General features: G+C 39.3%; 1 protein-coding gene across 1 annotated transcript in view; it reads right to left on the bottom strand.

Moving 5' to 3' along the window:
• Positions 1-23,143, bottom strand: part of MYO3A (myosin IIIA) — a gene marked incomplete at its 5' end in the record, with an annotated part of 203,401 nt that overhangs the window by 160,189 nt on the left and 20,069 nt on the right. The window contains 2 exons of the mRNA XM_081104147.1: positions 1,602-1,747; positions 6,673-6,749. Of these exons, the coding sequence (XP_080960273.1) occupies positions 1,602-1,747; positions 6,673-6,749 (223 nt within the window). The remainder of the gene's footprint in view (positions 1-1,601; positions 1,748-6,672; positions 6,750-23,143) is intronic.

The raw sequence follows: 23,143 nt of genomic DNA, 5'->3' as shown, positions 1-23,143 counted from the left end.
CATTAAAAGAAGTAATTCTTTCCTCCAACAATCTTGCTTTGTTTCTTGTCCTCCTGAAAAACTCCTTTGTGAGCGATCTATTGGCTTGCTCAGGATAAGAGTTTTGGTGATTTTAGAGCACTAAGAACTGGGTGCCTTTTCAGATCCCATTGTTATAATTGTTTCTAGAGTCACTAGGAGTTCTTAGAGTTCCATTTAGAGATATACTGGTGGTGACAGTAGTAAGAAATAACTAAGATGAGGTAGTTTCCTTAAGTGCCTTGCTCATGGTGACATGTATCAATGGTGTCATCACTCCTCCATGCAGCAACACCACCAAAAGTAATAACACTCGGCTAGCTATGGTCACTGAAACCATCATTAAAATGGTTCAGAAAATACAGTGCTTCATGTTACATAGTAGGAGTTAGGAAATAATAATTATTTTTCCATTTTCCTCATACTTAGACATGGTGTAGAGCAGGTTTTCTGTTCTTTTCTGTAATCTTGTTTCTCCACTTACCAAATAAGCAATATATTTTACAAACAATCAGGCCTAAAAATATATTGACATTGTTATGTGTTATCATTCAGAACCTATAGATAGGACAGGAAATTCAAAAGTAACATCACAAAGTCAAATGTTTGGTGTTATTATAATTTAATTACATGCCAAATATTCCAAAAGGATCCGTTTGGAAATGAATATAAAATATTGGCATGAATTCTTAGGACTGGAAAACGACCCCCAAGACTTCGTACATATGATTATATGTTCTATAGGTGTTGGGACCAGAGAATTTAACAGAAAATGTGCTAACAAACTATAACATACCACCTACCACTCAGCCCTGGACCCCTGTCATTCCATTAGAATTAAGGTACCAGACAAAATCCTTAAGAAAGTCTTCAGAAGATATTACATCTATACTAAATATAGGCAGTCTTTTCATATCAGCTTTCTGAACTATCTAGGAACTAACTAAATATATAAAATAGAGTTTAATTAGTAATAGAAAAAGCAGGGGAAAGTTTGTCAATATACACACTGAAGGGGAGGGGTCTACATAGATACAGCAATGTGCTTTCCTGGCTCCAAAGAAAAGAATTCTTCTAGGTCTACTGTTTAATGTTAATATATTCAAAACATTAACATATTTTAAATAACTATTATTTTATCAATAATTTTTATTTATAATTTCTTAATGTTATTTTAAAGTCCTAAACAAAGAGAAGTCTTAGCAAGCAGTGAAATAACTAGATTGATAGAGTGAAGAGAATCAAATCACTGTTGCATTGACAGTGGACTAGGGTGCCTCACTGACTAACTTGGGAGTGGGTAAAGACTGGGAGGAACTGCTTTTTCTGATAGCAAATCCTTATAAGAAAAAAAAGGCATACCAAGTATCAAGAAAAAACTCTTCTACTTAACCTAGACCAAGAAAATGAAACTATTAAACAAACACAATATCTCGAAGAAGTAGAATGATATTCCAGGCCACTTTGCCCCCAACTTGCTGAAATATATCTGAGTAATTCCATGATGAGCATGAGGAGCACTCAGTAGCTGGAGGAAGAAAACTGGGCTGCAGACACGGGGCCGAGTGTCAGAATCCACTGACCTTGGTATTTTGAAGAGTGCTCGCATGGGATGCAGGTCGGCTAGTGGAGGGTCTCCATCCCCTAGCTCAATGGCTGTGATCCCCAGGGACCACGTGTCACACCTGGCGTCATAAGTGGTATCCAACTGCTGTTCACATGCAATCACCTAGTGGAAAATGAAAGGGAAAAAAGTGACGTTTGTGACTTTAACAAGCATGTAGCAAGACATTTAGAATAATGTGTAAGTGTTCAAGCTGATGAAGTCTGATAGCTACAAGTAAAGCCAGTAACTTGGGAGAGTAAAAGCTTAAACTGTTATTAGTGGTAGTATTTTCATTCTGAGAACAGAGAATACCTTAGCAAACACAGGTTTGCAAACATAAGAGAAGAAGCCTATGAAAAGAAAAATTTTTGGAAATGTCAAACAGAAAGGGCAAAGAAACAGTGTCCCAAATGGAAAGAGATGGGATCAAATGCACAGCGAAAGACTATGCAATCCCTGCCACTCAGTGAACATCTGATTAGTGAATGAAGTCATTTGTCATGGCAAGATAAAGAGCATATCTTAGTGAATTAAAAGTAAGGTTGAGAGCGGTATAATGAAATGGCCTTGATCTCTCCTGGTAACTGGAAGGCAAGGGAGGAATGAGACAAGTTTGAAGGAATGCAATAAGGTTTACACCATTAATAAAAGAAAAATCTACTGAGTAAAAATAAACATTGGTAAAGATTTATCAATATTTACCTGGGAGCATTCTAAACTGTAAAACTACAGCCAGGTTTTTAAAATTTTCACTAATCAAAGGATATAATAGAGAAATAAGAAAAAATGGAATTTTTTGCAATATTATAAGATAGTATTACAGAGAACAATTACTAAATAATTACCTCAGAATTTATTTCTACTATGCTGCTCTAAAAGGGAAGGAACTCTTACCATTTGCAACATCATGGATGGAACTGGAGAGCATTATGCTAAGTGAAATAAGCCAGTCAATGAAGGAAAAATACCACATGATCTCACTCATTCATGGATAATAGAGACCATTATAAACTTTTGAACAATAATAGATACAGAGGCAGAGCTGCCTCAAACAGATTGTCAAACTGCAGCGGGAAGGCCGGGGAGGGTTGGGGGGCAGGAGGTAGGGGGGTAAGAGATCAACTAAAGGACTTGTATGCATGCATATAAGCATAACCAATGTACATAAGACACTGGGGGATAGGGGAGGCTAGGGGACTGTCTAGGGCGGGGGGATAAAATGGACACATATGTAATACCCTTTGTAATACTTTAAGCAATAAATAAAAAAATAAATAAATTAATTAAAAAAAGAATTTATTTCTAAATATGCAAATATAAACACAGACTGCAAATAACGACTCATAACATCAATGATCACAGAAAGAAAATTCAACTTTACATTTAAAAACTATTTACATTTTTAAAAATTTTACATTTTGTGAATTCCAACTTTTAAGACAAATAAAAATGATTTGGGGATGATGGCAGGTTAGAGTTTATCATTTAACTACAGTATTTTGAAATGATACATAAAGCAAAAGAAATCTAAGGCCCTGTCTGGAACAATATTTCATCTGTCTGACTCCATTTAACATCAAGCTTAACACATTAAAATATCCTGGTGTTGGCACAGAGTTTACTTGGTGGCATTTACACACATTCCATCCAGGAAGGGTGACTCCTTCATAAATATATCTTTACTCATACCTAATACTATCAGCAAGAACAGAAAAGAGTTTAAATGTAAACATATGAATGTGATTAAAAAATAAAAGGAAGGCAATGATAAACAAAACATCTAGGACAGAAGTTCCTCCAGGAAGGAGGCAAGAAGATGGGATAGAGGAAGAATATAGAAGCAAATGTATGCTATTGGGTTGAATAAATAGACAAGAAGGCCATAATCAATTCTATTCTTAGCACCTGTATGTGTGCATAAATTATATGTATCTCTATCTCTATCTCTATCTCTATCTCTATCTCTATCTCTAATCTATCTCTATCTCTCTCTAGAGAGAGAATATATAGCTTCCCAACTTAAGTGTCAGTATGATGATGGGGACAAAATCTTACACAACACTTCCCAACTTGTCCTACCAATGTATCCTATATAATAAAACACTAATATGCAAATCAACTGACTGGTGGAATGACCAGTCGCTATGACATGCACTGACCACCAGGGGGCAGATGCTCAATGTAGGACAGTGATGGCGAACCTTTTGAGCTTGGCGTGTCAGCATTTTGAAAAACCCCAACTTAACTCTGGTGCCGTGTCACATATAGAAATTTTTTGATATTTGCAACCATAGTAAAACAAAGACTTATATTTTTGATATTTATTTTATATATTTAAATGTCATTTAACAAAGAAAAGTCAACCAAAAATATGAGTCCGCGTGTCACTTCTGACATGCATGTCATAGGTTTGCCATCACTGACGTAGGAGCTGCCTCCAGCCCACAGGCCCCTACAGGCGGCAGTGGCGGGGGGCAGGGGTGGCGAGAGAGCGGCACCAGGCTAGCCTAGGTGGGTGTGAGCAAGGGCCCAATCACCTCGCCGATCACCCCACAGATTGGCCCTGATCACTGGCCAGGCCTAGGGACCCTACCCATGCACGAATTTCGTGCACCGGGCCTCTAGTTTTTAATATCACAGGAGAGTGAAATGCTGAAATCAGAAAGCATAGCCTGAAGTACCGGAAGAAAGCATGAGTCCCAAGTTTTGTATTAAAAATTGATGTGCAGCCCTAGCTGGTTGCTCAGTGGTTAGAGCACCGGCCCATTGATTGAAGGGTCCTAGGTTTGATTCCAATCAAGGGCACATACATCGGTTGCAGCTTGATCCCTGGCCTTGGTCGGAGCATGTGCAGAAGGCAACCAATCAATGTATATCTCTGTCTCTCCTCCTCCCTTCCACTCTCTCTCTCTAAAAGTCAATGGAAAAAATATCCTCAGGTGAGGATTAATAATAACAACAAAAAATTCATGTTCAATATAAAATGGAATATTACTCAGCCATAAGAAAGAATGAAATACTACCATTAGTGACAGCATGGATGGACCTAGAAGGTATTATGCTAAGTAAAATATGTCAGTCGAAGAAGGACAAATACCATATGATTTCACTTTTATGTGGAATCTAAAGAACAATATAAACAAATAAAACAGAAAGACTCACAAACTGAGAACAGACTGGATAAGCGTGTTTGACAGTCTCCTAATGCACATTAAGTAGTGTAAATTTTAGCCTGGCTTCATAACTCAGTGGTTGAGCTTAGTCCTCTGAACCAGGAGGTCGTGGTTGAATTCTTGATCAGGGCACATACCGGGTTTCAGACTCAATCCCCAGTGGGGGGTGTGCAGGAGGCAGCCAATCAATGATTCTCTCTCATCATTGATGTTTCTATCTCTCTCCCTCTCCCTTCCTATCTGAAATCAATAAAAACATTGTTTAAAGTATAAATTTTAATTATTAACTCATAGTACTTTGGCAATTAAATTTTAGCTAGGTCAAAATATTTCCTTTTACGCATAGAGTGGTTTCAAGACCCATTAACCAAATTGTTTTTTACTGAGTGACAAACTTAAACATATAATAATGGCTTTGTTACTATAAATTAACACTAAAAAATATAAAGCTAGATCATCAGTTATTTAATATTAATTATATGATAATATAATGATTATATCTTATAGTATTTATTATATTAATAATTAAATATGTGAATAAAATGCAATGCTTGGTATTATAGCTATATTTTATTAATTTCTCAGTTTTAAAATTTTTTCATAAGCTGCTAAAACTAGCAATATATCAGGACAAACTCTAAAAAAACTTTCATTTGAGATTTTCTTATTTATTTTGTTTTTGCTTATATGACTATACTTTTTATTTTTATTCTAAGATGTACTCACTACTACAAAGTTTTTTAATCCGCTGGAGTCTTTAAAAGTTTCTTAAGATGAAAAAATAAGTTTCTTAAGATAATTTATCCTTTCCCCATATTTTACTATTACTTTTACAATTTAACTTTTTTGCAAGTAATAATTGAATTAGTATCCAAATAGAAAAAGCACAGCAGGATTTAATCCTCAAACAAATTTAATTCTAAGATTGTGCTATATTAATGTAGTGTTTGAATTACTTCTCCTCCCTTCACTCCTTAGGAAATTGTAGATAAATAGCAGAGCTTTTCCCAAAGGGTGCAGAGAGAGTGTTGTTTTCTGATAAACATAATTAAAAAGACCCGGCATTAACAGTGACTGTGGAGAGAAGATGTGACTCTAGAATACTCTTCCTTAAGTATTTCGGCCGTTTTCTACAACTTCCGAACACTAAGAATGAAAAGCATCTACCAAAGCTGAGCACAGTCCCCAAGCAGAGTGACTCCATATGGAAATCTGTGGTACAGATTAACAGACCTGAATCTGATTTCAATAAGGCTAGTGGTTTTCATTATATTTCTGTTATAATTTAAGAACAGAATCTAAGCATCATTTATATAGAAACATGCTAAGCAATGAAAAGTAAATTTAATGAAAAAGTAAGGCTCCAAGCAATTTCTCCTTCTCTCCTCTGATTCACTCATTCACTCAATGCTTCATCTGCTCATATATGCCTTCACAGCCCATTTACTGAGCACCTCCCATGTTCCTCCTCACACATGCAAAAATCTCACCTAAAAGCAACAGAACTGACTTTTTCTTCTAGAGCAGACGTTCTCAACCTGTGGGTCACTACCCCTTTGGGGGTTGAACGACCCTTCCACAGGGGTCGTCTAAGACCATCGGAAAACACATATATAATTACATATTGTTCTTGTGATTAATCACTATGCTTTAATTATGTTTGATTTGTAACAATGAAATTGGGGGTCACCACAACATGAGGAACTGTGTTAAAGGGTCGCGGCATTAGGAACGTTGAGAACCACTGCTGTAGCGGCTCCCCACAATAAAGAGTCTAGAGTTATTCCAAAACACACATGGAGAGAGAGTACTCATGAAAAGGCAAGTCAGAAAGGATCAAATACGACATCTGTCTCCCTCAAAACTCTATCTGACCTCAGGAGCCATCCAAAATGGTGTTCCTACGGACGTGTTCCGGCGGTGCCAGGTGCTGGTGAGCTGTGCAGACACACCTGGAAGGGAGAGACAAGACTTACTTCTTGTATTAATGCTTCATGTAAACAGATTCTAATTGCAGTAAATTTTCTTACAAAGTAATATTAAAATTCTGTTCCCTTAAGCTGCCACTAGACTTGAACTTTACATTAAAGTTTCCCAAGTCCGGATTTTTGCACAGCCAAAATACAGAATGGTCCCCTGTTTTTCATTTCTCATATCCAAACATATGCATCCAAACAAATGCATCATTTCAAGTTTTAGGTCCTCCATGCTGACTTTTAATCTGCTTTTGACCATACTAACTTCTATTTCTATTTTGGCATGTAATTGTTATTTAAATGGTATGCTTCCTACCCTCTCCCTCCCTCTGCCCACTATCAATTTCTGGTGAATCTGAAAGTATTTTATGGTGGCATTCACTTAGGGCAGTGGTTGGCAAACTGCGGCTCGTGAGCCACATGCGGCTCTTTGGCCCCTTGAGGGTGGCTCTTCCACAAAATAATGACTTCTGCGCATGGGCCACAAAGTTTCAATCGCACTGTACGTGCGCGCCCGCACGTGGTATTTTGTGGAAGAGCCACACTCAAAGGGTCAAAGAGCCGCATGTGGCTCGCGAGCCGCAGTTTGCCGAACACTGTCTAGGGAGTGACTGGAAGTTTCAAATTAACCGACCACTGTCTAGGGAGTGACTGGAAGTTTCAAATTAACAGCATCTATTTAAACCAGCACCATTAGTAGAATCTGTTCTTTTCTTTGAGAGAGAATATAAACCAAAGGACTACAATGAAGAGGTACAACCAAATATTTCAATCATGTCATCCCATTACTTCCAACTGGTTAGACATAATCAGAACTGACCCTTAAGAAAATTAGGAGGGAAGTCTCTCTCCTCGCATTTTAATATCAGAGGAGAGTGATACCAACAGTAAGCACTCCTGCTCTTCACACAGGGCCTGGTTACTTGCTTCTGGCTGTTCAGTGCTGCTTCCCTTGACCTCCTCTGGACTTGATGGGTTAGATCCAAATCCTGGGCTTCCACTCCCTGGGTTCCCTGGTTTGAAAAGTACCTCCTGGGCGTCACATTTGTTTTAGGCTCTGGATGTTTATCTTTCCAGGTACAAGCCAAATAGAACAAAGGCACTAATAGAAACTTAACATTGGATACATTTGATGCCTGTAAGGCAGCGGTTCTCAACCTGTGGGTCGCGACCCCTTTGGGAGTCGAACGACCCTTTCACAGGGGTCGCCTAAGACCATCGGAAGACACATGTTGTTTTTGTGATTAATCACTATGCTTTAATTATGTTCAATTTGTAAGAATGAAATTGGGAGTCACCACAACATGAGGAACTGTATTAAAGGGTCGCAGCATTAGGAATGTTGAGAACCACTGCTTTAAGATGACATTTGACATTTATCATGAAATTCAGCCAAATGGGCGTTTCATTGGTGGAAATGTACTTGAGCAAAGGGGCAGGTAGTATGTTTTGGTTCTACATTAATTGCATCCCTTAATGACCTACTCCATCTACATGTAAACCCTGTCCTAAACAGACTTCATCTATGGCCTTCAAATTTTGCCTATAAAGAAATTTATTTGACAGAAAAAAATCCTCACTAAATCGTTTTTCAAATTCAAAGGAGATTTTCTAACCTGTGCTTGAAGGTTCTCCATTGAATATTTTCTAGCAGACTATCTGAAGAAAGGGAATCAGCACTTATTGAATCGCATTTCTCCAAAAGACATCCTCTGCCTCTACTCCAGGCATTCTACTTTTAGAAAAATTAAATTTAATTCTAAACATTTTAACTTGTCTTTTTCTATGAATTAAAGGCAGACGTCAATAAGCTTGAATTTCACAGTAGTATCGATATACAATTAATTATGTAAACGAAAAAAAGGATTTAAAAAGCAATTTAATTTAAAATTGATTCTAAATTTACCAAAATATAATCTAAGGGTTTATAATTATTTACAAAAAAATTAAACTATATTTGACTCTGAATATTTTTGTTTCAAATTCATAAAAATAGTTTAAGAATTCAAATATCATATAATTGAAATGGAAAGGGAAAGGAAAAAACCACAACCAAGTAAAAAATCAGAAGTATTGCTTCTGGCAGAAAAATAACATTTTAGGCTAATCACATGGTACATTTTTTCTCTTTCTGGGTATGAAAGTTATGTCATCATAATTGGCATTTTTCAGCAAGTATTCATGTCTCAGCATCTGAATTTATAGACACAGGTGGCAGAAAATATTTCACAGCAGATATTTATGAAAGGATGCTGATGAAAGGTAGACCATTCAGGCTCTGTCTTAGAAGTGTGACTGTTTAGTGGAGACTCTCAGGGAAGGAGATAACTAGAGCTGAGTCAACCAATGGCAGGGCTCTAAGGACTAGACCAGGTGAGGCTGCCTGTGAGGTCCAAGGCTGCCACAGCTCCCTTCCTAGGAGGCTGGTGGTCCGCCTTTTCCCTTGACTTTGCAAGCCAGCCAGTGTTGTTTTCAGTTGTTGCCACAGTTGGTCAGTTAGCTTCTGTTGCTTACAGCCAAGGAACCCTGACTAATACAAGACCCTAAAGATTTTACATGTGAAGGAGCAAATGTTTTACTTCCAAAATCTTTAATCACACATCTTAAACAGTAAAAAACTTTTGAGCAAGTACACTGTACATAGATATAAAGACAATTCTCTAAATATCTACAGTGGGGCCTTGACTTATGAGTTTAATTCATTCCGTGATGGAGCTCGTAACTCAACTTACTCGTATGCCAAATCATAAAGTGAACGAGTGAGACACGTGATGCTGGACTGATGTTGTGGCGTTCACTGTGACGTTCGCTGCGCCAACTAGCGGTGGGGTATCTGAAGCTGGCTCATAACCCAAATTTTAGCTCGCAACTCAAAGCAAAAAATCGGCCGAGAGACGTCTCGTATCTCGAAAAACTCGTGAGTTGGGACACTCGTAAGTCAAGGCTCACTGTACTAGCATATCAATATAGACATTATGAAATATAAAATGAAAATAATTATAAAGGATTATATTAAAATAACTGTAATAAGGTATGAATATTTCTTTCTGCACTCCAATAATATTTTGCAAACACCCTGGTATTGACTGACATTCCCTTCAAAGACAACTGCTCTAAGGAGTGCTGGGGTAATGAATCACAATGCTCTTGGAGTCTCATGCTGTATGGAAACAAAAATTCAACCCAGATTATAAAGAAAGAAAAACAAAAATAAGTGGAAAAGGACAAAGTAGCCTTAGCCGGTTTTTCTCAATGGATAAATCGTTGGCCTGTGGACCAAAGGGCCCGAGGTTCAATTCTGGTCAAGGGCACGTGCCTTGATTGCAGGCTCCTCCTTGGCCCCAGCCCTGGTCAGGGCTCACGCAGGAGGCAACCAATCAATGTGTTTCTCTCACATTGATGTTTCTGTCTTTCCCTCTCTCTTCCCTAAAAATCAATAGAAAAATATCATTGGATGAGGATTAACAACAACAAAAAGTAGAATAAGAAACCTATGCCTTGGCCGGTTTGGCTCAGTGGATAGAGCGTCGGCTTGTGGACCAAAGGGTCCTGCGTTCGATTCTGATTCCAGTCAAGGGCATTTACCTTGATTGCAGGCTCCTCCCCGGCCTAGGCCCTGGTCAGGGCTCGCGCAGGAGGCAACCAATCAATGTATTTCTCTCACATCGATATTTCTCTCTGTCTTTCTTCCATTCTCTCAAAAAAGAAATGGAAAAATATCCTCAGGTGAGGATAAAAAACAAAAAAGAAAGAAACCTATGAGTTGGAGAGTATTGGATGATTGTCACATAGAAACAGGACAGACACCCAACTGTGAAAGTGACAGAGGAAGTCATTTACCAAATTTCATATTTGCTGACTGCTTCCGCAATGACTGTTAAACCTCAAGATCATTTACTAAGACAGACAAAGAGCTTCAGAGCTAGAAGGCAAGTTAATGGTCAGGAATGTTCATTTTCGGAGTAGTAAACTTCAGCTGGGGAGAAAAATGAGTTTCCTGAGGACACATGGCATTTTGATTCAGTATAAATTCTCACAAGGAAAGCAGTTAATAGGTAGAAAAATATAAATTCTTATTAAGAAATGATTGACACAAATGACTTTAAGAGGCAACAGGAATCCAAATTATGAATTCAGGAGCCCTGGGATGTAAAGGAGATTAGGGAAATCATCTTGTCCAGAGAGGAACTAATGGAATAAGTCACCAAAGTAAACAGTTACATAAGCATCTCAAGAGAGAAAACGCCAAAGGGTGGAAAATTCCAGGCAGAAAGTTGGGGTAATGAAAGGATATCGAAAGAACAGGAGGCCAGAAAGAGATCGGGGCTGAAGAGAAAAAGACTAGCATCAGTAGTCCATTCAAAGTTAAAGCCACAGGAACATGAAGGAGGTTTATGTTAATGGTTCTTCAGCCCTTTGCTTGACTACACTGCTGGAGAACGGTCATGCTATTTAAGCCCCTTCCATAAGGCATCCTGGGTGGTTTGGTGGCTGTACAGCAGATCTGTTCCCTTTTGCATTAGTCCCATTTCTAGGGAGATAAACGTGCAGCCTCCATCCCTGCGGTCAGAAGATCTTTGAGGGTCTTAGGAACTCAAAACAAACATCCCATGTGTGGGTTTCCAATATGGTTCAAACAGACCAGAACATTTCAGGGAACTTGATTTTCTATAACCATCCAGTAAAACCCTTGACATCTCAAGAGACCAAAGGTAAGACAATGGGTTTGTTTGTTAAGAAACAAAATACTGTGGGAATAAGAATTGAAGTTATAAAAATACAGAATTTTTCCAACAAGAGGAGCCCTGAAATTTGTTACACCATCTAATATCCTCATTTCTTTGATGAGGTTAAGACAGTGTGATGATTAATTTTATGCATCGACTTGGCTGAGCCACGGGGCCCAGATATTTGGTCAAACATGATTCTGGGAGTGTCTGTAAAGATGTTTTTGAAAATATATTTTTATTGATTTCAGAGAGAGGAAGGGAGGGGGAGAGAGAGAGAGAGAAACATCAATGATGAGAGAATCAGGATCAGCTGCCTCCAGCATGCCCCCTACTAGGAATCTAGCCTGCAACCAGGGCATGTGCCCTGACCAAAACGTGACCTTCTGGTTCATAGATCAATGCTCAACTACTTAACCACACTGGCCAGGCTCTGTGAAGGTGTTTCTTGAATAAGGTTAACATTTAAATCAGTGGACTTGAGTGAGGCAGAGTATTGTGCACATTTGGAGAGCCTCATTAAATAAGTGAAAGGCCTTCGTAGGACAAAGACTGACCTCCACTGGGCAAGTTCTTCCAGCAGATGGCCCTTGGACGCACCGCCACTCTCCTCCGGGTCCTCACCCGCCAGCCTACCATCAGATTTTGGAGTTGCCACTCCTCCACAATTACATGAGTCTCTCCCATAAGGGAGACTTAGTCTCTCTATAATAACACACACACACATTCATATTCTGTTTATTCTATCTCTCTGGAGAACCCTAATACTGATTTTGGTTCTGAGAGTGGTTATAGAAACACAGAATCTTAAAGATGAGTTTTCTGAACTGGTTCTCAGGCTTCTGGAATTGGCTTTCTATTCTGATTAGATTTAAAGACACTAATGACTATTTCCAGTAGGAAAGAGCACTGATAGTCCATGAATGATGTGGTGATAGAAATATGCAAAACATCATCACTGGATACTTGTAACCAAACACCTACAGGAGATACAATTCAGGGTGACCATCTATATGACCTCTTTAAACATTTTTGTCAAACTAATGAGTATAATGAGATTGGCTGTTTGCTTCTAAAGTCACTGGACAAAGTGAGGAAAGAAAAGGATGAGCTCAGGGGTTCAAATTCCCAGTTCAAGTGCTACATAAATGACCTGAAAGCTACTATGTCTGCCCTGAGAGAGACCCTTCTCTCATGTAGCTGCAAAGCTGAGATTGCTGAAAACCAAACCCAGAATCTCATCTTGCAAGTGGCTGAATTGCAAATTAATTTCCCAACCTCACAGGGTGTCTACTGTTAAAGTGAGGGCCTTGATTGGAAAGGAATGGGATCCTGAACATTAGAATGTGGACCTGGTGAAGCTGGGGACTTTGAATTACTAAATTATGATAAATTTCTTTGCTGGTACAATTGGTAACCTCTCTATCCCCATCAAAAGAGATTAACTTTGCACTGACTAAGGAAACTGTAATGCTTCCTCTGATGTAGTTGCCTCAGAAGACATCTATTCTCTTAGGACCCATCCTAACCATCATCTCCCTGCTTCTAAACCAACAACTAGACTCAAGTCCCAGTAGGACACTAAAGATGAGATACAAAAGTACAAAGAACAACTTGATTTTTCAGATTTATACAGAAATTCAGAGAATATGTGTGGGAATGTTCAGCAAAGGTGTAGGATAAGGGTGGAAGGAACATAAATTTGGGTCAGACTCAATTTACTGATATGGGGCTTCTAAGCAGAAACACTGCAATTAATATTGTAGCTTTGGGAGTTAAAAAAGCTATCTATCAGTTTGTTTGGTTGACCCAGACGTGGACCAAAAGTGGTTCCCAGTACATGAATTTCAAATACCTGGACTACATTGGTTTAGTCTACAGGAAAGGATTCAAAGGCTTAGGAAGAGTGGAACGGTAGAATGAATTTATCATCCAACATGGGAGGGTTCATAGGCCATACCTTTCAACAGAACTGTGAGAAATAACTTTTGAGGGGAGCCCCATAGTCCTTGAAGAGCTCTGTTATCACTCATCTCTGTAGGCTAGAACTTATAATTGGAACTGCTGCAACTAAAGAGGAAAAGCTCAATGCATTGGGAATAATTGATCACAGAGTGGCGGGGGCCAAGTGGTGACCCTCATTTGCCAAAGGCAAGGTGGACATGGTTCCCATAATGGGCAGCAGAGTCAAAGCAGTAATCAGAAGAGTGTGACTTGCAGAGACCAGTTGTATTGCCTATGGGATCTCGATGTTCCTAAAAGTTGCAGATGGGAAGCCTACTAAATTCTTACTTGATTTGTGTAAGTAAAATACTTCTAAGTTAAGTGAACAAAAGTCTATCTGGAGTCATAAAAACAGACAGTCATAGCCCCTCAATCAAGTCCAAGACTTCATGTCCTTTATAAACCCAGAAACACTTGCATGAAGGGGAGGTCAACCCCTTAAGGAAGAACCCCAGCACACCGCCAAAAGTTATATATTAATCTTTCTTCAACCTTCCCCAAAGGGACCTATGGCCTTTTCTCAGGGTGACTGTGCACTAGGAAAAAGGAAATAATAAGGCTTTTCTGGGATTACTGAGCACTAACTCTGAACTGACACTGATTCCAGGAGATGTCTCAGGTTGCCCTGTTCCACCAGAGTCGGGACTTAGCGGAGGTTAGGTGAGCATTGGAGTTATACTTCAGGTCCCTCTCACAGTGGGCCCAGGCTTTTGTTTTCTCATTGTTGATTTAGGAGATTTGAATACATAAATGATCCTTTATCACTTTTGGGTTATAATCTACTTAGTGATTTTCATAAAAGTTTTATACTTTCTCTTTAGGAAATTCATATTCACACAACCTTTTGCATATAAGGGATATAATCAATCTTCTGACATTCCTATACTTACTATACCAAATGATCCATCCTCTCTCCAGTTCACCTGGCACTAGATCTTTCCCTTTCTTTAATACTCAGCTCAGATTTTATAATGGACATGGTATAGTGTTGTCTCTAAAGGCATGAAGATTACTGCTCACTGCAATCTCCTTAGCTTTGAACATATGAACTATGCACCTAGAGCTGTCTGTGCCATTCAATTCTGTATGCCTTTGTATACATGTGTGCATATATACATAGTACTGAATCTCAGTTACAGAGAGTTGAGTATATATAATACTCCTCACTTAGGGTACACTATCATCACTGATCTTATCTCATTTTTTTCATTTTCTTTCTTCCCCATTCACCTCCCCCATTGTCCTGTCTCTTGACTCACCATAAAAATCTACTTGCTTGAAGCTCTTTGGGAATTAAAATTTTAAGCTGCAGACTAAAATCATTTAGTTCTAGTCCAAACACTTATTTTACAATGAGAAAAACTGAGGAGGCAAAGAGATGATTCTTAAAAAGTATAAGAAAAGTCGCACTGACTGAATGGCTCACTTGGTTAGAACGCCATCCTGATATGCCAAGGTTGCGAGTTTGATCCTTAGTCAGGGCACATACAAGAATCAAGCAATGAATGCATAAATAAGTGGAACAACAAACTGACATCTCTCTCTCTCTCTCTCTCTCTCTCTCTCTCTCTCTCTCTCCTTACCTCCCTCTCTAAATATCAAGCAATATTTTTTTTGAAGGAACGTGTTTTTTTTTGGTTCACCTAAAGTTATCACACCATGGAAAGGAATACTTGGTTCTTATTAAAATTTCTACAGTTTGTTTTTGTGTTAGGTAAATCCCTAGATGTAAAATTTCCTTTTATCTGTTACGAAATAAAAACTTTGAAATGTCTGAAATCCATTCTTAATATAATTTTTGGTGCACTTTCATTATATAATTTAATTTCAACAATTAAAAACTACAATTTTGTACATCCTCAGAATATAAGGCAATGCACATCAATAAGAAAAAATATTTTCTAGAATATTTAGAAAATATCTTTGTCTCTCCCTTTCCATATCCTCTTTTTAAAAGTCGTTATTCAGTTATTTGCAGAATAGGCAGGCCCAAGGAGGCTTGACTGTACCATATCAGCCCATTCCCCAGGCATGGCTCATTGGATTAAAAGTGGATATCCGACCCAGCTGGTTCAACTGAGTTCCTTCTCCCACTCCAAATCCCTTCTGACTTGGGATGCTAAAAATCTGGGTCAGTTAGCTGTTGGCAATGAACCAATAAGATTATTCATACAGACTTGGAAGGTTGAGGCTGTATTTTTTATTAGGCTCGATGGGCAACATGAAACTCCAGAGACTGGTCTGTAGACTGGCAAAGAGAAGCAGGGAGAGAGATTTGGGAGAGGGAGGGAGGGAGAGAGAGAGAGAGAGAGAGAGAGAGAGAGAGAGAGAGAGAGAGAGAGCAAAAGGCAACAAGCAGGCCCTGACTGGTTTCTTTCAGTGGTTAGTGCTGACCCAGCAGACTGAAGGGTCTCTGGTTTGATTCCTAGTCATTGTCATGTTCCTCAGTTGCATGTTTGATCCCTGAGAGAGGGCAGCCAGTTGATATATTATATCTCTCTCGCATCAATGTTTCTTTCTTTCTCTGTCTCTCTCTCTCTGTCCCCTCCCTCCCTCCCTCTCTCTCCCCTCCCTTCCTCTCTAAAAATCAGTGAAAATCTGGTAAGGATTAATAACAACAAAAAGGCAAAAAGCAGTCAAGGTTCTTGCCTTCTATTCTCCTGTCTCTGTGTCAGTCCCCTTGGTCCTGTTCTTCTTATCTGAGATGGCCTTCTGTAGCTACTTTGGGTTTCTTGTCCTTACAACTAAAATACCCCCTTGACTAAGCCTTACAACATTATCTATAAGGTTGATTGGCTTAATTCAACTTAATGTTCAGCTCAAGGAATACTTGAGCCCACAAGTTCAGCTGGAACTACAAAACTCTAAAAGAGATTCCATTTATGGTTTTGCTTTATATAAAAAAAATAATTATAAATGTCTTTTCTTTCAAGTAAAGGTTACTTCCCAAAGTAAAAAATCAAATTCTAGTTGAATAAAACATTAATCATATAGGAATGAAAATTATAAAGCTCTGCCTGCCCTGCATGGCTCGGTGGTTAAGCGTCGACCTATGAACCAGGAGGTCATGGTTCCATCCCATGTCAGGACATATGCCCAGGTTAGGTTGCAGGCTTGATCCCCGGTGGGGGATGGTGAGGGATGTGCAGAAGGCAGCCGATCAGTGATTCTCTCTCATCATTGATATTTCTAGCGCTCTCTCCCTCTCCCTTTCTCTCTGAAATCAATTAAAAAACATTAAAAAAAGTTCTAAAGCTCTGCCATATTTTAAATGTGGTTGTTCCCCCAAGTTCCCCCTCCCAACACATATTTTTCTATAAAGCACTCACTAGCTCTCAAATTTTCAAGATTTATTCAACAATCAAATGTATATACAATCTTGACACACACACACACACACACACACACACACACACACATCTTTAGACCTGTGTTAAGTCTCCAACTCTACTCCATAACTTTAAAAAAATGCTGACATAATTTCAACCTTAGAGAAAAGTTGGCAAAAGAAGTACAAGTAACTTTTACCTGAACCATTTGCGAGTAAGTGGGCTACACGATGACTCTTCCCCCCAAATACTTTGGTGTGTAATTGCTACAAACAAGGGCATTCCGTTAAATACCCACAATACAACTAATTAGGTCAGGAAATTTAACACTGTTACCTTCCTATCATCTAATCTACAGACACCATTCAAATTTCACCACGTGTCCCAAATATGCCCTTACAATGAAAGGATCCAATCCAGGAGCATGTGCTGCATTCAGTTGTCAGGACACTTTAGTCTCTTTCAATCTGGAGAAGTTCCTTCATTTTTCCTTGAATTTTACAACCTTGACATTTTTTAAGATTTCAGGGCAGTTATTTTGTAGCATGTCCCTGAATGTGTATTTGTCAGATATTCCCTCGTGGTAATATTTTTGACAGGAATATAACGGAAACAATACTAAAGTCTTCTCACTGCATCCTATCAGGAATTACGTGATTTTCATTTTTTTCCAAATACTATTTGTGTTCACTTGATCACTTGATTAAGTTTGTGTCTGCTAGGATTCTTCCCTATAAAGTTTCTCTTCTTCTTTTGTAATTAAGTATTTTGTGCAGAAGTCCTTTGAAACAATGTAAAACATCCTATTTCAAATCAAAACTTAACCAGGTAGTTTAACATCCATTTACATTTTGGGATGAATTAATTCTTACTAAAATAGTTGCCAAATTAACAATTTTATTATTTATTCAATATTTATTAGTTGGCATTCTTCTGTAAGAAAAGGTTTTTGCTTCTTTTCATTCAGTTATTCATGTATGTAAGTATGTAAAAGTATAGCTCAATGGATTTCTGTTTCATTCAATGGGTTACCACTGTTACCACCATTATTATCATTATTTTGAAGCTCCCAGATTTGATCAATGAGAATAGCTTCAATTTGGCTTCTGTGTCCTTTTGACATGCCTCTATCATTTTTTGAGCATTGCCTTACTTTTTGGGACACTAAGGCCTAGGTTCATCTTTATAGCCCTAAAAATCAGCTCTTCTCCCAAAATCCCCACTTCTTCCTAGTTGAGAATTATATTTAAAAAACCAAGTGCTAGGTGCTGGATGTGCTTTGGGGTATCAATGCTTGCAAGCCCTCTTAGTAGAGATATCTAGGTCACACACACACACACACACACACACACACACACACACACACACCATACATATATTCCTAATTTTTTATTAAACATTTTTTTCACTTTTTTTATTTTGAATTTTATTGGGGTGACATTAGTCTACATGAACATATAGGTTCCATGTGTGGATTACTAATTTATAAAATCTGTATATAGGACCATGTGCCCACCACCCAAAATCAGATCTTCTCCTGTCACCTCATATTAGGACCCCTTACACCTCCCACCCCCCTCCCTCTGGCAACCACCACACTGTTGTTTGTATACGTAAGTTTCAGTTTTATATTCCACATATGAGTTAAATCATATAGTTCTTAGCTTTCTCTGTTTGACTTATTTCACTTCGCATAATGGACCATGTTCTCAAGGTCCATCCATGTTGTTGTAAATTTTAATGTTGACATATTTTTATATCCCTCTATACATATTAAAAATCACAAGTTTACATTGAAACTTCCAATTCCAATCCAACAGCATTGGGGTCTTTTTTCTCCCTTTCCAGAGTTGTCATTCTTTTCTCTAACCGTAAGAAACCTGGCTCCCCTTGTCATGATTTTTCCTGATTGTGTGAAGCCCTATTTATGTAAATAATCTCTCGTCTCCATCTTGACTGCAACACAGGTGCCCTTGTTACCTAGCTCAACTGATAGCCTGACTGGGCCCCTCCTCCTCCTAGGTGAATGCTCTTCTTGTCCCACTCAGAGACTCAACAAGACACTCCTACAAGACACTACCACACCCTCCGGCATGGATGTCTTCCTCACCCATTCTGGGCCTCCATGCTACACCACAATGCACTTCCATGCTTGCTCTTCCCCACCTAAAGGCTATGGTTCTGAATTATTGAGGAAGGAAGAAAGGAATAAAAGGAACTTCCAAGTTTTAAAGTTCAGATGCAATTGTCTCACTTGATGCTAAAAAGTGGGTTTTAATTTAAAAAAAAAAAATCACAACTTCTCTTCGACCTACATTACTCATTGGGGATTTTGTCTAAATTTGGGCTTGTCAGTAATAAGAGATTTAAAGCCATGAAATATTCTGTCATAAGAACAATGTATAAATAAATCACAAGAAGTACATGGTGTACTTTTGTATTGAAATGTTAACTCTCCTATTAGAAATGAAATTCCACAGAGAGAAATCCACAGAAATGAGAACTGGAAACCGCCCTTCAAGTATAGTCTCTCATTTTTCTATTCCAGAGAGGGACTGATTTTTCTGACATTAATTGACTTGCCTAAAGGGGTTTACCTCCTGGGAGGTCATATTATTTTTTGATTGATAACACACCAGTGACTGCTAATGGATTTCATTAATAACATTTCCAAGCTCACTTGTCTTTCTGGTCTCGGAAGTGTCTGGTGGTTTCCTGTAAAAGCGTATCCACTTAGCAAAAAATCAAAAGATTTTCTTAACTAGTATTACCAAACTGAATCTCACTTTTAGTGTAATTAAATAGCAGTTTGCTATTAAAGTAATACTGACCTTACTTTAACAAAGGGCCATATGTATTGAAACAGAAAGAGGCACATCTTTTAGGAACTCAAACTTTCATTATTTAGCAACTATTTAATAAAGTATGTATTTACTATTTATTGAGTAACTACTTTGTGTACAACACTGAGCTAGAGGCTACATGAAATTACAATTCCATATCAAGGGTAACAGCTCAGATATTTTAAAATTGTAAAATGTCAGTAATTTCACTAAGTAATTTTATCTGTATCGTCCTATTTACTCTTCATAGCAATCAATTGTGAGGTCTACCTTTTTTATAATTGTAGATAAGCAGAATAATGTCCTTGGAGTTTTTAAATGGCTTTCTCAAGACCACAAAATTGTATAGAAAATCCTACCTCTCATGCATTCATTGATTCATGAGTGTTTATTGAGCCCTTTCAATGTGCCAGTATCGTGCTTGGTTCTAGGGACAAAGTGATAGATCAGAGGGAGAACACAGTCGTCATGATGCTTATAGCTTAGCAGGGAAGGTGGTCAAATTAAGCATATGATTACAATCAAGTATGACAACTGGATGGCTACATACAGTATAGGGTGTTGGGGTGGCACTCAGCCAGCAAAAAGAAGTTAGCTGTGTGCAGGGCTGAGGGGAGATTTCTATGCAGGGAAAGCATCACGCTTGTAATTGGTCATAAAATTTAATGACACTACACTTACATATACAGAGAAACTGTAATTTCTTCAATTTGCCTATAACTCTTATGGTCTATCCCTATGCCACTACCCACTGGGTGGGAGGAAAGTGAAGCTTAGTTTTTTCAGATAGAGTTCAATCTCTGTTGGATAAGTGTGCTTGCTCCATCTCTCAGATGACGTCCCTCCTCCTTCATCTCTCCAGAAGATGGGACTGTCCGTACAGGATGAGGGATGGCTTATAACTTCTTGTGGGCAGAGAGAAGAGAGTGGTGGGTATCTACTCTCTAGAACAGGGGTCCTCAAACTACGGCTCGTGGGCCACACGCAAATACAAATATTGTATTTGTTCCCGTTTTGTTTTTTCACTTCAAAATAAGATATGTGCAGTGTGCATAGGAATTTGTTCATAGTTTTTTTTAAAAACTATAGTCCGGCCCTCCAACGGTCTGAGGGACAGTGAACTGGCCCCCGTTTCAAAAGTTTGAGGACCCCTGCTCTAGAGCCATGAGCCTTCATCTGCCTGCCTTTTGGGGCCCAGCTAGCCTCCAATGCTAATATCTGCATCCGGTGAGCTTTCGGTCTGTTCTCTTTGTGCAAGCAGGGCTTTCTGTAGTTCCTCCCAGCAGATGAAGGCTGGGGTGGCTTTAGCTAGAGCTCAGAGCACTGTGAGGTCTGGCTCAGATGCCTCTGCAGACCGGGCCCAGGTAATCTGCTCTGTGCCTCACTTCCCTTCCTGAGAACCCTCTTTAGAAGCTCTCCAGCGAGATTCTCAGGTACTTTGGTGCTGGGGTCCAACCCCAGCGGGTCCAGGGGTCCCCAAAGGTGTGGACGGAGTTGGCGAAGAAGGAAGGACACGGAGATAGTGTTCAGTTGATCAGCAGCCTAGCCAGGATCTCTAGCCAGGATCAGTGTCCATGTTTTCTTGCTAGGTTCTCCAGCCAGGTTCTGTAGCCATGTTCCCTCGCTAGGTTCTCCAGCCAGGTTCTGTCCAGGTTCTGCAGCCAGGTTCAGTCACCAGGTTCTAGCCAGGTTCTCTTGCCAATTTCTGTAGTCAGGTTCAGTCCAGGATCTTTTGCCATGTTCTCTCCAGTGAAGTTCTTCTGTCTCTAGAGAATGTTCTGTGTAGGTTCTGTGCCTAGGTTCTGTCTCTCTTCGTTCTGTCTTCTTACATCTGTATTTATACCAGTTGATTCCAATCCTATCAATCTCTATTACAAAGGTTAGGGCGTTTCTTATCTCCATTCCAGGGAGTAAAGATTATGTAGCTTAAGCATGATTGTTCATAGTTAAAGTGATTAATTACTCGCCTGGCACTTAGTTAAGAGAAGTTTTATTCCCTCCCTAACTTCAGGGGAAAATCCCTACCTGGGGAAACAACCTTTCTCAGAGACCTTGGTTAAAACACATAGTGCCAAGAAGGTGAGCAAACATGTTAAGAACAGTATGCCATATATGCCAGGTCCCTTGAAACAGCAAGCATGGACCGGCTCCCGGCACTTTGGGTTTCTGGAAACTCAGAGTAAGGGTTTGGGGAAGCTTAACTTGAACACTTCCTCTAGTTAATCTCTGCACCTCAGGTAACAACAATCTGGCTCACCCCAGCCTGGACTGTGGCAGACTGGGCAGCGGCCTGCTCTGGAACACCGAATGGCAGCGATGGGCGTGTGCGGTAAGAGCTCCTTTCTGCCTCATTGTCATCTTCACTTTTAAAAGCTCATCTCACTCTCCTGTCTCTCTCTCTGTTCCATCTTTCCACAACTACCCCAGAATTGGAAAGGGTGTCCCTCATTTCTATTCTCTCTTATGTGAAACTCAACAGTGTGTCCCTGGGAATTCTCTCTCCATATGCTTAACAAAAGTTAGAGTAATTCACATAGAACTTTCTCAAGGGATAGCCTGGGTCTTGCTACAAATTCCTATTTTTGAATGTTAAAAACTGAATATTACTACAGTTACTTTCATGCATTCCTTCTGGAACAAACCTTGATCTCACCCCAGACAGAGGTGCCTCAAGCAGACTGGGGTGAGACATATGTTTAGATAGGCAAAAGAGGAAAGCATGTGGATAAAATTTTAAGTACTTCCAAAAGTACTTGTAAGTACTCAATTTATATGTGCCAGAACTCTGACTGAGAAAGAGTTGGGCACCTTTAAGGAACTGGAAGAGGCTGACCTTGCTCTTTAGAGAGACCACTAAGGGGTATAACAAAGGTATGGATCATTCAGCACGTGCTGTGTGCCAGCACAGAAGGCCGGGAGGAAAGCCCTTCCCAAGGGCTAGAGGAAGCTATTAAACAGAGGGCTGAGCAAGAGGGTGGCAGGACCAGAAGTACTTCCTGAAAGGGCCCCTCTGGTTGCAGTGAGGACAATGGACCATAAGGAAGAGAGTGAGACCAGAGCAGGGAGTACAGCAAAGTGTAACTACAGGAGCCCAGGTCAGAGATGACGGCTAAGACTGGGAAGGAGCAATTAAGAGGGAATCTGAGAAGATATATTAGAGAGACAGAGCTTTCTGACTAATTATAGGTGTGGGAGGGGGAGACAAGGAAAGTCTCAAGGACGAGCCTAAGATTTCTGGCTTGAACAGCAAAATAGACGCTGGTGACTTTCTAAGACAAGAAACTCTTGATAGAAAGCAGACTTCTGGGGATGGAGGAGGTGGTGGAGTTCCATTCTGGATATTTTGAGGACTAGCAGCCATTCCAGTGCAGGTCTTCAGAACCCAATAATGAGCTTACTGTATATTTTCTGAGGTGAGAAATTCAAATAACATGTATTCTAAAACCTTTACATTCAGCTATAACCTT

This window comes from Myotis nattereri, assembly GCF_964212035.1.
Source record: "Myotis nattereri genome assembly, chromosome: 1".
In the NCBI taxonomy this organism is placed as follows: domain Eukaryota; kingdom Metazoa; phylum Chordata; class Mammalia; order Chiroptera; family Vespertilionidae; genus Myotis; species Myotis nattereri.
The sequence above is the reverse complement of the archived record's forward strand: the minus strand, read 5'-3'. Positions and strand labels throughout refer to the sequence as shown.